This window comes from Orcinus orca, chromosome 14, assembly GCF_937001465.1.
Source record: "Orcinus orca chromosome 14, mOrcOrc1.1, whole genome shotgun sequence".
NCBI lineage: Eukaryota > Metazoa > Chordata > Mammalia > Artiodactyla > Delphinidae > Orcinus > Orcinus orca.
This window is the reverse complement of record NC_064572.1, coordinates 44,172,743-44,189,960: the sequence shown is the minus strand read 5'-3', so window position 1 is coordinate 44,189,960 and position 17,218 is coordinate 44,172,743. Positions and strand designations below refer to the sequence as shown.

At 44.2% G+C, this 17,218-nt stretch overlaps 1 protein-coding gene across 2 annotated transcripts in view; it reads left to right on the top strand.

The window, feature by feature from the left end:
* Positions 1-17,218, top strand: part of VSTM4 (V-set and transmembrane domain containing 4) — an 86,783-nt gene that overhangs the window by 32,472 nt on the left and 37,093 nt on the right. For both annotated transcript variants that reach the window (XM_004286390.3, XM_049697090.1), the window contains exon 5: positions 7,407-7,440. In XM_004286390.3, the coding sequence (XP_004286438.1) occupies positions 7,407-7,440 (34 nt within the window). The remainder of the gene's footprint in view (positions 1-7,406; positions 7,441-17,218) is intronic.

The window sequence follows — 17,218 nt, the reverse complement described above, 5'->3', positions numbered from 1 at the left end:
GAGGACACAGCTGGGGAGCTTGATCAAGTCCTGAAACAAGGGAGTGGCAGAGCCCAAGCCCAGCCCGATCCTCAGCCTCCGTGTTTCTGTTCAAGAAAACCTCAGCCATCTGGGGGCTGACGCTGCCGAGGAATTTTCCTTCAGCCTTCAATGTGGTTGTTGCTTAGGTCCTCCCCAGACAGCAGTTCACGGCTCCCGCAGCTCCTCGGGGGCTTGGCGTCCGTCTGGTACAACCGCTGCCCACAGGCTGGCATCCTGTATCCGTGGCAGGACTGTGCACGTTAGGCCTGGCGTTAGCCCTCACCTGGACCTGAGAGGCTTAGAACAGCACTGCCCAAACCTTCAGGAACAGACTGCTCACCTGAGAACCTGCTCCAATGCAGATTCTGATTCAGAGCGTAAGGGCAGGCCCGACAGTCTGCATTTCTAATGAGAAGTGCAGGCAGTGCCACCCTGATGATGGGAGGCCTCACTCTGAGTAGCAAGGCCTTAGAACCAGTTCTATTTCACTCTAGCCTACTCAGCGCTTCTCTTTACAATGAATATTTTGAAATGATCCCATTACTATCTTGAAATGAAACTCACAGATAAACTGTGCTCCCTGGATGCACAAAAATCAAATCAGGCCCAGACCCCCTTGTTATATAGACAGTTTCTGGGTTTCCTATGCAAGTGTGTGTTTGTTGGTCCTTCTGCATCCTCCTGCCTGCGTGGGAGCCACAGAGCACGCAGGTTTGCAGGCTCCTCACACACGCGTGGGAAGCAGAGGACAGCCTGGCACCCGCTCTCCCGCCTGCTCGGCAAGATCTGTCTGAAAGGAGGGTGTCAGAGTAGCTGTCTGCTCCTGACGTGATCTCCCGCTGGGCCCCTGAGATACACACACCCCATCCTGGAAGCCAGGGGACCTGAGGGCCAGTCCCCTTCTCTCTCACCTTCCTGCTGCCCTGCCCTCACCCTGTCCTCCTAGGGCGCTCATTGTTCATAGAGCTGGAGTTAATTGCACCACGTGTGACTTACTTTCTACTTTCCTCTGAGCTGTGGGTCTCCATCCCTAATCTTTGTGAGTGCCGGGGTGCCCGGAACTTCATCCCAGGGCCTCTGCAGCTCTGAGTCACCCTGGAATGCACCAATCCTGGTGGCGTTACTCTAGTGGATTTTCAAGCACACTGGTTTCAAAGGCCTTTGCTTCTTCCGGAATGAGTCCATACCTGCTGCTTTGGTGTGGCCCCAACAATCCCTCAGCCTTCCATGTTTGAGCTTTTAAAAGGACGGCTTTGAAGGCACACGCAACCAGAGGGAGAGGGGTCTAGCCCCTTTGTCTCGGCTCTCACGTTTGTCATGACTGCGTTTAGCTTGCACTCGAGGTGCTAAAACCCTGGCTCCAAAGCCAGGCTCCCCACGGCTTGCTAGGCACCTACATCTGCCTGCCACATACTGGCTCTCTGCTTGCTTACCCGTGGTGATGGGATCGAAGGGCCTGTGATCTTTTCTCCCAGAAGTACAAGAAAGAGAGAGCTGGGGCGCTGCCTCCCACTCACAGCCCCGCTTAGTGGAGGGAGGAGGCTGCCAGGTACGGAATGGGGTGGCTGTGGACAAGGTGTCCCTGGGACCTTGGGGAGGATGAAGGGCTCACCAGCCGGGCATCAGAGACGCTTGGACACTGGGACACCCCAGCATTAGCTCTCCCCTCCAAACACTTCTGAGACACAGGCTTGGTCATCAGAGCGTGTGGGAAGGCTCGGTGAGCTCTCCTGGGCCCACTGCCCCATCAGAAGGGAGCCCGTCTCCCCGAGTGGGTTCTCGGAAGCCTCCCCAGTAGTTTCATGAATAGAGCGCTGGACCTAGGGCCTGGATTCAAGCTCCTTTACTTGTAAAGCAGGTCTTCTCAGGCCCCAAATAAATGCCCTGAGCCCCAGGTGTCCTCACTGTGAAATGGGGATAAAAGTTACTCTGCCAGTCCTGGGCCTGGGCAGCTCCAGGGGCCACCTTCTTCTGTGTGTGCTCCACCTCTCCGGGTGGCATCCCTCCATTGTAGTCATGGTGACGGTGGCTCAGCCCTCCCGACGACTAGGGCAGATACAACCCCCCTGTGCACTGTCCCGAGTAGAAATGCAAGGTGGGCTGTGCATGTAGTTGGACAATTTTTTTTCTTTTAGTAGTCACATTTAAAAAGTAAAAAGATAACAGGTGACATTAATTTTAATCCATTTTATTAAACCCAATATATCTGAAATACCATTTCAACAAGCATCATCATAAAGATTCTGAAAGAGATATTTTAAATTCCTTTTTTCATGTGAAGGCTGAAATCCAGCAGGTCTTCTCAGGCCCCAAATACACATCCTGAGCCCCTAAGATTTCACAGTTCCAGCACATCATATTCTGGACCAGTTACATTTCCCGTACTTGATAGCCACCCTAGCTCACGACTACCATACAGGACAGCATGACTCTAGATAGAGAACTTTATGCACTGGTGCTTTCACTGAACGGCTGTGGCCCTAAAATGCTCTTTGTACCAAGACAACAGGAGGTAGAAAACTTGGTTCTCCCCCTCCGCTTTCCACCTGGTGACTGAGGGAGACGGCTTTACCTGTCCTTGTAACTGTGCCGGCCTGGAAACGTAGTCAAGGCAGGGCTGCTTCCTGGAGGGGCTGGCCCTTGAGCTTGGCGTGGCGGGAGCACCCTGCTGCGCAGAGGAAATGGCTGGGGTAGGAAGAGGGCATCCCAGTCCTGACCCTCCCTCCAGAGAGACGCAGATGGTGCTTTTCCAGGCTGCAGGGCACCTGCCTGTGCTGGGGCGGGAGGATGCTGGGAGAGCACCGTGCAAATGCACCGGGCCCTGTGCAGGGGATGCCACTGTGCTCACCGTGCGTGCAGAATGCTCTGTGAATGGAGCAGGAATATCCACAGGACCTATCTCAGAGTCTCTGCAAGGCCTGGGGTTCTGAAGAAGGTGCAGGCAAGTTGGGGGGCAATGAGGGGGAAGGTCAGCCGTACCTCAGAGACCCTAACACTGCTACAGAGCGTGATAGGATGGGGGGCATGGCTGCCTCCACCCCAGATTAACCATAGTGGGGTAGGTAGTGGTGACAGGGACAGTCCCAGGTGGCATCGATGGCCTCCGGCCTGGACATGTCATCTGGGACGTTTGGCCATGCGGTGGCCTCTGGGTGCAGCGTGGCCCTAGGCTACAAGGCAGAGGAATGGTGGCTCAGGACCTCGTGCTCACAGATGTCTTCCTATCAGAAGAGGTGAGAAAAACAGCCCTTTCTTTTAGAGTCCTCAAAGTCCTGAAGACCACAAGTCACCACTTAAAGAACACCGTGTCCCGAGTTTTCATCTCTCTGCAGGTTGGTTGCCTTGCGTGGAGCCGGGAGCCTTTGGGTCAAGTGCCCTGGGTGCCAGGCTGTGGCCTGTGGTGGAGACTGGCTCCAGAATTACCCTTCATTGCTCTTCTTCTCTTCCTGGTCTCACTTCCCCACTCTCCAGTGGGTTTCTTAGGATCACCTCCCACATAGACTCTGCACTTGAATCCCTGTCTTACAGGCTCTGCTTCTGGGAACCCCTAGCTAAGACAGGTGACACAGTTATGTAATCAGCAGTGATTATGCTATGCATATTTAAGGGAGATTCCAGGCAAGGTCTATTTCTCAGATGCCCATAATTCTTCCCCTTGGTGCCCAGGATCACTTTTGGCCCCTGGGCTGTCTCTCTTCATTAAAGGGACATCAGCCCTGCATTCACTAGGCTGAGACCTCATAAGCTTCAGTTGGCAAGTGCTGGCCGAGGTGCACGGCCTGTGCCTGGCACCGACTCTCCTCGCCAGGCTCCTGGCCCTTCTGAGTTAGTCCCCCGCCCCCATGGCCAATTACTAAGGAGCCCCCCAGCTGCTCTCCTGCTCCCTGGCTTCCTGATCTGCAGGCTACCCGCCTTACTGCCCCTGGACCGGACTTTCCCAAACAGGTCAGAGCATGGGGTTCTCTAGGGCCCAGTCCCGGCTCTGCCCTGCTCCAGCCCTGGGATAGGAGACCAGCTGTTTAGCCTGGACACTACTTTTTTCATCTGTAGGAGCCCTAATACCAGCCACCCAGTTCCTCTGAGAATGGTGTGGAGTAGTTACAAGAGGGCTCTGCAGTCAGGCTGCCCAGTTTTGTCCCTTCACAGGTGTGTTACTTTGCTCGGGCTGCCATAGCAAAGCTTGTAGGTGGCCATTGTCTCCGTGTGTCTTCACATGGTTTTCCCTCTGTGCATGTATCCCTAATCTCTTCTTATAAGGACACCAGCCCACCCTAATGACCTCATTTTAACTTACTCACTCCTTTAAAGGCCCTATCTCCAAATGCAGTCCTATTTTGAGGTATTGGCCTTTAGGGCTTCAACATATAAATTTGGGAGGGGGTACAGCTCAGCCCATAATATTAGCTGTGTGACCTTGGGCAAGGCCGTTAACCTCTCTGTGCCTCAGTGTCCTCCACTGTAAAATAGGTATGATGACAAAGTTATTGTGAAGATTGAATTAGAGTACAAAGTTGTGGTCTTCAAACATTTTTGTTTGCATAGCCCCTAAAATCATTTAAAAATTTTTGCATCATTGAACGTTTTTTATTTTTGACATCTAAACTTTTTCATCATAAATATAAATTGTTGTAAAGGATGTAATTTCCAAGGCAAATATTGACATCTTAAAAAGAAATGGTTGGGGCTTCCCTGGTGGCGCAGTGGTTGAGAGTCCGCCTGCCAGTGCAGGGGACACGGGTTCGTGCCCCGGTCCGGGAGGATCCCACATGCCGCAGAGCGGCTGGGCCCGTGAGCGGTGGCCGCTGAGCCTGCGCGTCCGGAGCCTGTGCTCTGCAACGGGAGAGGCCACGACAGTGAGAGGCCTGTGTACCGCAAAAAAAAAAAAAAAAAAAAAAGAAATGGTTAAATCTTTCCTTTACATCTAAGTATCATGAATTTAACTACATCTGTTGATTTAAAAAGACTCCAAAACAAATGTTAGCCGTTAGAAATTTTATATATTGTCCCTTCTCTTTGAATTTTTATCTTCAGTCCACTTCCCCCACAAAATTTTATCCTATTTTCATACATTTTTGTTTTGAAAGTTCTTTGTTGATCACTGATTATATTTCTCTGTAAAATAGTATGTGTATAAAAATTTAAATTAAGATTTTAAAAATTTCCTTATTCCACAAGTCTCTAGGTGCTAAATTTTTTTCCTGGATTGAGTTATCAGTAAATACTGCACAATTAGTAAAGATTTAGAAATGAATATAAAATTAATCAAAACCACATAAATACAAGTTTAGATAAATAATCATAAGAAGTAAAATTTTAATGGAAATGTATATTTATTGAAATGGATTTTCATTTTTACTTCCTATATTCTTGTATGAATTTGTAATAGAATTCAGCATCACTTCTATTCCTATATTTTTAAGAGATGTTAGCTCTGAAATACCTCGTTCAATATAAAAAGAGGCAGGAATGGATGAAGTTTCCTTATACCACTCAGTACTTTAAATTGCTTCTGAGTTTTATGTCAAAAGTCACAATGATCTATCATTGAAAATGATTTTAATGCTCTACCAGCTGAGGACTGGATTCGGTCATATATCAATCCTTGTTGAAAGCAAAATATTGGAACGCTTTCCTCTAGTGAAAAGTTTATTTGCCCAGTCATTGCTTTCTCAACACTGACACCAATATTTTAAATCATTTATTGATTCATTGGGGCCATTGATGTGCCCACTGGCTTTTACCCCTAGGACAGGTCTCTGTAGTACAAGTCAGGATGGTTAAGAGGTATGCCTTGATTTTATGAAGTAGAAAGGGTGATGTAACAGGGAGGGAGGGAAAGGAATACAGCCAGACCTCAGGCAAGTTCCAGGGGAATGAATTCTAAGTAAAGAATACCATGGAAGGTGAGGATCCAGAAACAGATGTCCTTAAAACTATTCTTCCTAAGGGTGCCCAGGGGTACGCAAACCCCAGACTAAAGACCACTGATCTATATAATAAGCTTAGAATAGTGCCAGGAACATATGAAGTGTTCAGGAAGTATGAACTATGGTTTTATTATTATTGCATCTATAAATGATCCAGCATATAGTAGGTATTAAGTAAATGGAATGCAGAAAGAGTTCAGATACTATTAGGGGGTTGGACAAGACAAACCAAAAAAACCCCTCTAAAGCTGATTCTGTCATGCTGGTTTGGAGCCTGCATTGGTCACTTGCATCACAGATCACTTCAAGTGTAGGAGCTTGAAACAACAACTGTTTTATTTGCTCACAATTCTGCAGGTCAGCAAGTTGACCTGGGCTCAGCTGAGCGGTTCTTCTGGCCTCAGCTGGATCACTCATGCAGCTGCAGCCTGCTAGTGGGTCAGCTGGGGCCTGGCTCCTTCGGCGCCTCAGCTGGGATGACTTGTGTCTGTTTCATGTGGTCTCATCTTCCAGTAGGCTAGCCAGGCTTCTTCATGTGATAGCAGAAGAGTTCCCTGCAATGAGAGAGAGAGAGAGAGAGAGAGAGAGCGCGAGAGCGAGAGAGAGAGAGAGAGAGAGAGAGCTCACAAACCTCAGAGCACAGGGCCTTTTATGCTTCTGCTTGTGACTCATTGGCTAATATTTCACTGGCCAAAGCACATCATGTGGCCAAGCTCAGAGTCTGTGTGGGAGGGAGTTACACAAGGATGTGGATAGATATATTAATGTGTGATTCACTGGGGCCATTGATGTAACACTCTACTACACAACTCTAGGGCCCTGTGGCTGTTTCAGCTTTACTTCTATTTGAGGTGAACTCAACGATGAGCTTAGAGTGGACACTTTTTAGGATAACTGCCTAGGTATTCTTATTTTTCCTCTGTAGCTAGAACACGGTTTTTCTGAAGGAGACCTACTATGGAGGATGTCATTACAAAAAAAAAAAAAAAAGGCTGTTTTTTTCCCAGGACCTCCTCTTAGTCCTGGAAGAGCTTTGATCAGAGAATTAAAACCCATTTTATAGACAGGAGCGCCTAAGTGGAGAAAAGTTGCCCCCAGGAAGGCTTTCTCATGGCTAAGGCAGAGCTCAGAAGTTGGGTGACTCTATAACTCTAGGTTAGAACCCATTTCAACCTGGCTTGGCAAAAAAAAATGAATTTGGGGGGTTATGTAACCAAAGCCTGAGGTGTATGGCTTCATGCCTGGCTTGATCCAGGTATGGGACAATATCAAGTCACTGTGGTGTCCTTGCCATGACTCTGCTGTACTCATCCAAAGAGAAGTATAATAGCCCTGAGAGGTGGTTTGTGCCAACGTTTGGGCAATACCTGGCCACCTACATTTCCTAGGAATTCCTGGAGAATATATATCTAAAGTAGCATTTATTTACCATCTTCTTTTTTTTTTTTCCTTTCACAGTGAGACACTATTTGGTGAAATGCCCTCAGAACAGGTAGGAATATTTTCTTCTTGTTTTCAAGTAAAACTCTTTGCTATTTTACTTTCTTTTGATATTACCAAGAAATGGTTAAATTCATATCTTTACCTTAACGTCTGCATATTAGTTCAAAAATTGGCCTAAAATGTGTGTTCTGCATGCACTTGCATGTTTCCAGATTTCATGTTCTGATTGTCACCCTGAGAGGGGCCAGCAAACATGTGGCTCACAGGCTGGCCCAACATACATGCTGGAGGAGGCTTGATACCTGCCCTTGAATGACTGTTCCCCTGTTTAGGAAGGAGCTGGCAGGTGAACTGAACCACTTTGATGCCTTTTGACCACAAACACTCCTGATCCCCTTCCACCAACGCCTGCTTGTCCTATGTCCTACTCTACAGAATGCGTCCATTTAGTGATACATGTGCTAAGATGCTAGCCTTTTAGCTGATGGGACACACCTCACAGGTAACAATAGTTATGGAGTTACGGTAGATATTGCAAACTCATAGTATTTAAAAATTTGAGACTTCTGGTCCAGACAGGATGGATTAGATCAATTTCTCTCTGCTCTTCCCTGCTAATAAGCACAACTATCAATTCTGGAAATAATATAAGAGACAGACAAAGGAGGACTCTGAAAGGTAGTGAGAAGAAAATGATGAAAGACAAAGGCAAAGAGAAATATGTTAAAAGCAACCAGAGAGAAACAATGCATTACCTACAGGGAAACACAAATTTGAATGACAGTGCATATTTCATCTGAATCCGTGGAGGGCAGAAAGAAGCAGCCCATTTTTCAAATACTGCAAGAAAAGAAATGTCACCCACAAATTCTATATTCAGCAAAACTATCCTTTAGGAATGAAGGGGATATAAAGACATTCTCAGATGAAGGGAAACGAAAAGAATTTTTAGTTTCACTATCAGGCCTACTTTAAAAGAATGGCTAAAAGAAATTCTTGAAATAAAAGGAAATATCGTGATGCATTAGGAAAGAAGAAGGAAGAATTGAAAGAGCAGAAATATGGGTGCATAAGTAGACTGTTCTTTTCTTCATGAGTTTAAAAAGTAATATTTGATGATTGAAACAAAAAATTATAAAACCATCTGATACTCAAGAAGAGCATTATGATATGTAAAAATGAGGAGGGTAAGTGACCTAAATAGAAATGAGATTTCCACACTTTACTTCAAGTGATAGAACATTTTTACCAGTGGGCTGTGGTGTCACATGTGTGTATTGCAATGCTCAAAGCAATTATTAAAGGATTATGAAAAGTACATTCAAAAACAGTATAGAATAATAAAGATAGAATCCTAAAATATGTTCAAGTAACATAAAGAAACAGAGGGATGAGAACCGCAGAAAACAGACAGAAAGCAAATAATAAAATGGCAGACTTAATTGCTGACATACTATTTATCTTAAATGTAAGTGGTTTAAATACATCAGATGACAGAAGCTGACAGAGTGGATTAAAAAAAAAATGACCTAAATATATGCTCTTTACAAGGAACTCATTTCAAACACAGTGACATAGGAAGATTGAAATAGAAGGATGGAAAAAGATATACCGTGCAAACATTACCAAAAAATTCAAGAGTGGGCATACTAATACATGATAAAATAGACTTCAGAGCAAAGAAACTTACTAGAGATAAAGAGGGACATTAAATAATGATAAAAGGGTCAATCCACCAGGAAGACAAAGATCCTAAATGTGTACATATCAAATAGCAGAACCACAAAATGCCTAAAGCAAAAACTGAAAGAGCTGAAAGAAGAAATAGCTAAGTCCACAATGATAATTGGCAACTTCAACATCCCCTCTCAGCAGTAGATAGACCAACTAGATAGAGAATTAGCAAGGATTTTGAAGACCTAAACAACACAGTCACCCAAGAGGACCAAATTGATATGTATCAAACACGCCAACCACCAACAGCAGAACACATGTTTTTCCATCCCCCATGCAACATTCACCATAAGATATGGCTTGTCTTAGACCAAATCCTGGGTTATAAAACAAATCCCAACAAATTTAAAATAATTAAAATCATATAAAATGTGTTCTCTGACTGCAGTGGAATCAAACCATAAAGCAGAAATAAAACAACAGCAAGAAAATCTCTAACCATGTGGAAATTAAACAACACACTTAAAAAAAAAATCCATGGGTCAAAGAGGAAGTCTAGAAGGAAATAAAAAATACATAGGATTGACCAAAAATGAGAATAAACATAACAGAATATGTGGTATGCAGCTAAAGCTGTGCTAACAGTGAAATTTATAGTATTAAACGCTTACATTAGAAGAGATGAAAGCCCTCCAATCAACATTCTGAGGTCTCACCTCAGGAAATTAGGAAAAGAGCAAAATAAACCTGAAGCAAACAGAAGGAAGGAGATAATAAAGATCAAAGCAGGAACTGATGAAATTGAAAACAGCAATGTGATAGAGAAAATCAATGAAACAAAAAGCTGTTTCTTAGGAAACCTTTGGGGAAAAAATGGGTAACGTGTACATAGGATCTCTCTGCTTTATTTCTTGTGACTGTATGTGAATGTCCAGTTACCTCTGTTAAAGTTTCAGTTAACAATTGTATTTGATATCTCTGGGGGATCCTGTTTACAGTCCCAACAGTCCCTATACTGGACTGCTTTGTGTTCCTGCTATTGAGTTTGGGATCCTCAGAAATCCTGTTACTCATATCAAAATGCAAAGTTATTTTTTTGAGAGCTTACCATCTATCAGGTACTGTTCTAGGAGCTTGGGAAGCAGCAGTGAAGTAAAGAGACAGAAATCCCTGCCTTCGTGAGTGCAAATGTATGTGTATATGTCCCCAGGAGAGATGTCTGAGTATGGTTGAGTGAGGGGATTAGCAAGTCCTCTCCCCCCAAAAGCAACTATAAATCTTAACAAAATTGACAAAAGTAACCATTTTAGAACTTTAGAAAGACCAGAGGTATATATTAACCGGAGAGGCTTTTCTACTTGAAAAACTGCTGAACTGCTGAGAGGAACAGTGGTACTCTGTGGAGTTTTGGCCTTGGGCAGCTCTGATATTCTCCCCTCCCAGCTTGGCTGATGAAGAGATTTTTTTATGGCAGGAAATGCTGGGAGGACCATCAGCCTCTCTATTGTGGTAGAAGGGGGCTCACTTGACTTGGAGCAGTGTGCAAAGCCCACGTTCAGCAGTGTTGGCAGTGGAAGTGGCAGTCTTAGCAGTATTGAGCAGGGAGGCCCAGTGGTTCTGCTAGCCTGAGGTTTGGGTCACAGTTGGGTCAAGCATATCTCTGGCTGAGACAACACGCATGTGCAGAGGAGAGTGGACGGCACCCAAAGGATAGAAAAAGATATACCATGCGAGTAGGAACAATAAGAGAGGTGGTAGCTAAGTTAATAAGACATACTTTAAGACAAGAAATATTACTAGAGACAAAGAAAGAAGTTTTATAATTATAAAAGATCAACATATGAGGATAATTTAACACATTGTATTGGACCAAACAGCAGAGCCTCAACATACATGAAGCAAAAACAGAAAATTAAAAGATGAAAATTTTCAATTATTCTAGAGTAATAGCTGGAAATTTCAATGCTCCACTCTCAATAATTGATAGAATACTGAGAGAGAAAATCAACCAGGACACAGAAGATGAAGCAGTTTTACCTGACAAATAAGAATGCTTTACCCAGTGACTGCATAATGTATTCTTTTCAAGTTTATTTGGCACATTCTCCAGGATAGGCCATATGCTAGGCCATAAAACAAATCTTTATAAAATTAGTATTTTATTTATGTAAGAAATCATATGAAGTCTGTTCTCTGACCACAACAGAATTAAATAGAAATTAGTGACAGAAAGAAATCTGGGAAATTCCTAAATGTTTTGAATTTCAAACAACATACTTTTAAATAATATGTGGGTCAAAGAAGAAATCAAAAGAAAAATTAGAAAATATTTTGAATTAAATAAAAATGAAAACACAGCATATCAAAACTTATAGGATGCAGCAAAAGTAGTGCTTAGAGAAAAATTTATGGCCTTTAAATGCCTATATCAGACAAGAAGAAGGGTCTAAAATCAATAGAAGCTTTCACCATAAGAAACTAGAAAAAGAAGGGTAAGTGAAATCCAAAGTAAGCAGAAGAAAGGTTATAATAGAGATTAGAACAGAAATCAATGGCATGGAAAACACACACACACACACACACAAAGAAGTATCAATGAAACCAAAAGTTTGTTCTTTGAAAAGATCAATGGACTTGCCAAACCTTAAGTTAGACTGTCCGTGAAAATAAAAAAGAGAGAGAGAAAATAACCAATTACCAAAATTAGGAAAGGAAAAAGGAATCACTACAAACCCTACAAAAATTAAAAAGTTATAATCCTGATAATTCAGGTTTATTCTAACAAATTAGACAACATAAATGAAATGGAAAAATTCCTAGAAAAACACAAATTTCCAAAACTGATTGAAAAAGAAAGCTATAGTCTGAATAAACCTATAATAAGTCCAGAAGTTAAATTGTTAGCTAAAAAGTTTCCAGCCACGAAAAGCCTAGGCCCACCTTACTTTACTGGTGAAGCATACCAAGTATTAAAGGAAAATAAGAATACCAACCCCTCACAAAGTCTTTCCAAAAAGTTGGGAAAGCGTAATCTTTTCAACAAATGATGCTAGGACAAAATATATAAAGAACACTTACAACTCAATAATAACATGATAAATAACAATTAAAAATGGATAAAGAAGACATACAGATGGCCAACAGGCATATGAAAATATGCTCAGCATCATTAATCATCAGAGAAATGCAAATTAATCCACAATGAGATATCATCTCATACCTGTCAGAATGGCTAGAATCAAAAATAACACAAATAACAAATGTTGGCAAGGATGTAGAGAGAAGGGAACCCCCATACACTGTTGGTGGGGAGGTAAGTCGGTATAGCTACTGTGGAAAACAGTGTGGAGGTTTCTCAAAAAACTAAAATAGAACTACCTCATGACCCAGCAATTCCACTCCTGGGTATATATTCGAAAAAAACAAAAACACTAATTTGAAAAGATACATGCACCCCTATGTTCATAACAGCACTATTTATGATTGCCAAGATATGGAAGCAACCTAAGTGTCCATCAACAGATGAGTGGATAAAGAAGATGTGGTGTATACGTACAATGGAATACTACTCAGCCATAAAAAAGAATGAAATTTGCAGCAACATGGATGGACTTGGAGGGAATTATGCTAAGTGAAACAAGCCAGCCAGAGAGAGACAAATACTGTGTGACGTCACTTATACGTGGAGTCTAAAAAACAGTAAATATAATAAAAAAGGAACAGACTCACAGATATAGAGAACAAACTGGTAGTTACCAGTGGGGAGAGGGAAGAGGATTAAGAGGGACAAATTGCTATGTATAAAATAAATAAGGTACAAGGATATATGGTGCAACACAGGGAATATAGCCAGTATTTTATAATAACTATAAATGGAGTATAACCTTAAAAAATTGTGAATCACCATGTTGTACACCTGAAACTTACATAATATTGTACAGCAGCTATACCTCAATTTAAAAAAATGGCCAAAAAAGACTTGAATAGATATTTCCCTAAAGAAGATACATAAATGGCTCGAAAGTTCATGAAAATATGTTCAATATGATTAGTCATTAGAGAAGTGTGAATAAAACCAAAACGTGGTGCCACTAAACACCCACTACAATGGCTATCGTAGAAAGATAGACAATGTCAAGTGTTGGCCATGTTGTGGTGAAACTGGAACCCTGTACATTGCTGGTGGGAATGTAAAATGGTGTAGCCATTTTGGAGAAACAGTTTGGTGATTTCTTAAAACATTAAACATAGACTTAACCATATGACGCAGCAGTTTCACTCGTAGGAATCTACCCAGGAGAATGAAAACATATGTCCACACAAATACATGCATGCAGCTTTTCATAGCTGCTTTATTCATAATCACCAGAAGCTGGAAACAATCTAAATACATCCATCAACTGGTGAATGGATAAACAAAATTTAGTAGTTCATTCACTGGAATACGATTTGATAATAAAAAGTAAGAAACTGCTGATCTATGCTACCACAGCGGTGAACCTCAAAAACGTTGTACTAAGTCAACTAAGCCAGATGCAAAAAATTACATATTGTGTGATTCCACTTATTTGAAATGTCCTGAAAAGGGAAATTTATAGAGTCAGAAAGTAGATTAGTAGTTGCTTAGGGCTGAATAGGGATTAACTATAAATAACTATTTATTTATAGTTTTGGGGGGTGACAGGGATGTTCTAAAGCTGTATTGTGGTGATGGTTGCACAACTTTATAAATCTACTAAAATTATTGAATTGTACACTTATGATCAGTGAATTTTATGGGGAGTAAATTATGCTTCAGTAAAGCAGTTTGTTTCTTTTTTAAAGCATATGCCCCGAAAAGGCTCCGAGGGCCAGCATTTCAGGTGTGGGGGAAGGTTATGGCTCAGGTGATCAGAGGCTGTGGAGGGACCAGCCTGCCAGTGTTTCTCAGGATCTGCATGCTGTGGTCTAGCATCTGGCCTTACATTCTTAGCAAGCGGTGTGGGAGTTTGGGCTCCACTTCCTTCCATTCCCTGGCCTTCCCCTGCAGTTGCACCTATTCAGAGCTGGTGGTGAGGCTGGAAGTACAGCGAAGATGTCACCCCAGCCTGGTGGGCATTAGAGTTTGGTCTCCCCCAGCACTGCGATGCCTGCCAGAGGTCAGAGATGACCACAGAGTCCCGCTTAAATGCTGCCCCCTCTACCCGCTGGTGCTGTCAGTGAAACTGGTTGGGCTCCTGAGTTGAGTGCTCCCTGTTGGCGTATCTCCTGTTGGGTCAGCCCACAGATCTGCCTCTGGAAAAGCCTGCCTCTTCTAGTCCACTGCACCCCAGGACCCTGCAGGGGCCAGGTCTGCCCCCATGAACCTGGTAGCGGTGCCCTTCTGACTTGCATTCATCTTTCTATTAGAACCTCATGCTGATTTGACCTAGTGCAGCCCATTCCCTGCCACGGGGCCTCACTTGTGAACTGGTCAATCCTTGCCATTTTAACTGGCCTTGACCTGAATTGTTCTCTGCCTCTGCAGCCCAGGCACTTTTTTGTTTGTTCCGTCCCTGTTGTGCCAGAGGGCTCCCAGATCCTGGCTCCTTCATCTGTGCTATGGCAGTGGGCAGCCGGGCCCTGGAGTCTCAAGCTGTGATCGGGACAAATGTCCTTCTCTGTCCTCTGACCACTTCCTCCTAAGGGAGAATGGGCAGAGAGCACAGGACCAGGACAAGATGCCAGGAACAGAAACCCTCAGCCAGGGGAGGGACCCTCAGGAAGAGGCCACATGCTGGCGCTGAGGCTGTGGTCACTGAGACAGGGACCTTGCCAAGTGACGGGGGCAGAACCCGGGGACTCTAGGGACTTCCATGATTTATTGAGAGAAGCTCAAACAGAAGGAAAACAAGTCTCATCTCGAATGTGTGTCATCCTTGAAGTCGGAAGTTGCCGTTTCCTGGGAGGGGCGGCCTTGACCTTTGGGGCTGGGGACAGTTCCTTTCTGATGGCAGAGTGCTGTCTCCCGGGGCAGAGACCCAGGCCTTAGTGAGCGTCTCAGGATTCTGCAAGATTTTAAGCGTGCCCTCCGTGGGGAAAGCAGCCCTGAGAGCAGCTCAACTGGTAGGTATGAAACTGTACCCCAGAGTCCCGGAAAACCAGATTTTAGTTGAAATGCCACCAATTTCATAGAGTTATAATGTGTTTTCATACCATGATACCTCCTCAGTGCACTCAGATGCCTTTCTTCAAGTACAAGAAAATTGTCAAGAGGGTGGACGGGGGCACCTAAAAGGCGATTCGCAGCCAGTACGTTTCCTGACCTTTTGCTTGACCTCTTCTTATGGGTTTGAGATACTAAATTTTTGCAAATGGGAGCAATTAAAATGGACATTGTGTCACCTGTGCTGATGCAGTTACAGCTGAAGTTGTGTAAGCTTTCTTCATGTTTTCTGGCGCACACACCTTCTCAAGGATAAAGAGTCAGGGCCATAGACTATTTACATGTTGGATAAATTACAGGCACAGTTTTACTGTACTTTATGAGCTTAGTTTAAAGCATTTTTCAGTCTTTTCTGAACGATCAGAGATTTTTAAACGTACTCCCACAGTCGAAGTATGGGATTTAATAAGTGATTTGTTCAGGATTTAGAGTGAAGGCAGAGATGTGATTTCAAAGAGAATATGAAGATATATGCTCAAAACTAAGATATGTAACTACTTGCTTCATTTGTATAATATTGAATAGTAGCAGTGTTATAAAACATTTAATTCCTTCTGTGAAAGGCAATCTGCTGTGATGGTTAAAGATTCTGTGGCCAGGCTGCCTCAGTTCACATCTGGGCTCTGCCACTGATTGCTGTGTGCCTTTAGCTAATTTTTCAACCTCTCTGATAAAATGAGGGCAATAATTGTCCTAGCATATAGTGTGTTGGGAGGATTTCATGAGTTAGTCTGTATGAAGTGCTTCCAACAGGTAAATGGTGAGCTCTATGCAAATGGTTCTGTTATTATTCAGTCAGTACTTACGATTGATTCTTCTGTAAGCTTGTAAGGCCCATAGACAAGGATGAAATAACACACAGCCCATGCCCTGAGGTCTGCCTCTAGTGGGAGACCCAGAGAAACAAGACCGTGGCAGCACCCGTGGGATGCCCACGGAGCTGTCACGGACACCCAGAGGAGGTGCTCCTAACCCTGTCCCAGGGGTCTGTGGGTGGTAGGGAAGGCTTCCTGAGGGTGAAATCTGGGCCAAGTCTTGAAGGGTGAGTTAGAACATTACAGGAGAAGAGGGTTGGGGGAGGGCAGCACACAGAACTGGGGAGAGAAAAGCACAGCGGATGAAGGGATTTAGTCCATGGAGGTGAGGAACCCTGCAGATTCAGGGCAGAGCAGCAGGGAGGTGAGGCTGGAGTTGGTGGCAGGGCCAGATGCCAGGGGATGGCAGTCATCATAGTAATAACAATAACGGAGCCACACTGTTATTAAATGCCGTGCCCTGGCACAGTGCTAAGCATGGGACACACACCATCTTCTTCCCGCCTCACAACAACCCCATGAGTGGGTGCTGTGATTATCTCCATGCTATAGATGAGAAACCAATACAAAAAGTGTCGATGTTGGTGAGGTCTCCTGGCCAGTGAGAGGAAGAACAGCGAGGGCTGCCAGCCCAGGCCACCTGGCTCCAGGGCTCACACATTAGCATAGGTGTGCTGGGAAGCTTGGATCTGACTGTGAGAGCTTTGGTGTTGGCATTCACACAAATGAACAAGAAGTAGATGCTGCAGAAATGTTAAGGCAGTGGAAGGAGAAGCGGGAAGGGTTTGGCTATCAATGCTGGGGGTGGCTGCAGCTTCCCTGCATCCCTTGACTTTGAAAAGTGCATCCCTCTGGTCATAGGCATGGATTTGTGGGTGTCTGAGCCTCTGTCTGCATTCAGCTGAGCAAGCAAGGGGGCGAGGGCAGGGATAGCAGACTTGGGCGTGTGTCTCCTGACCTTCCTCCTGCATCCCTGACATCACTGCTGTGCAGTCTTCTCGCCCCACCCCAGGGCTCAGGCTCAGCTCCCTCCTTCCAGAGCCCTAGGCAGAGGCAGGCATGAGGAGGACAGGCCTGTGTGATGGGACCCGGTTGTTATTCCTGGAATAACGTGACAAACATCTACCTGGTTTTAGTGTCAGTTTGAGCTGTGC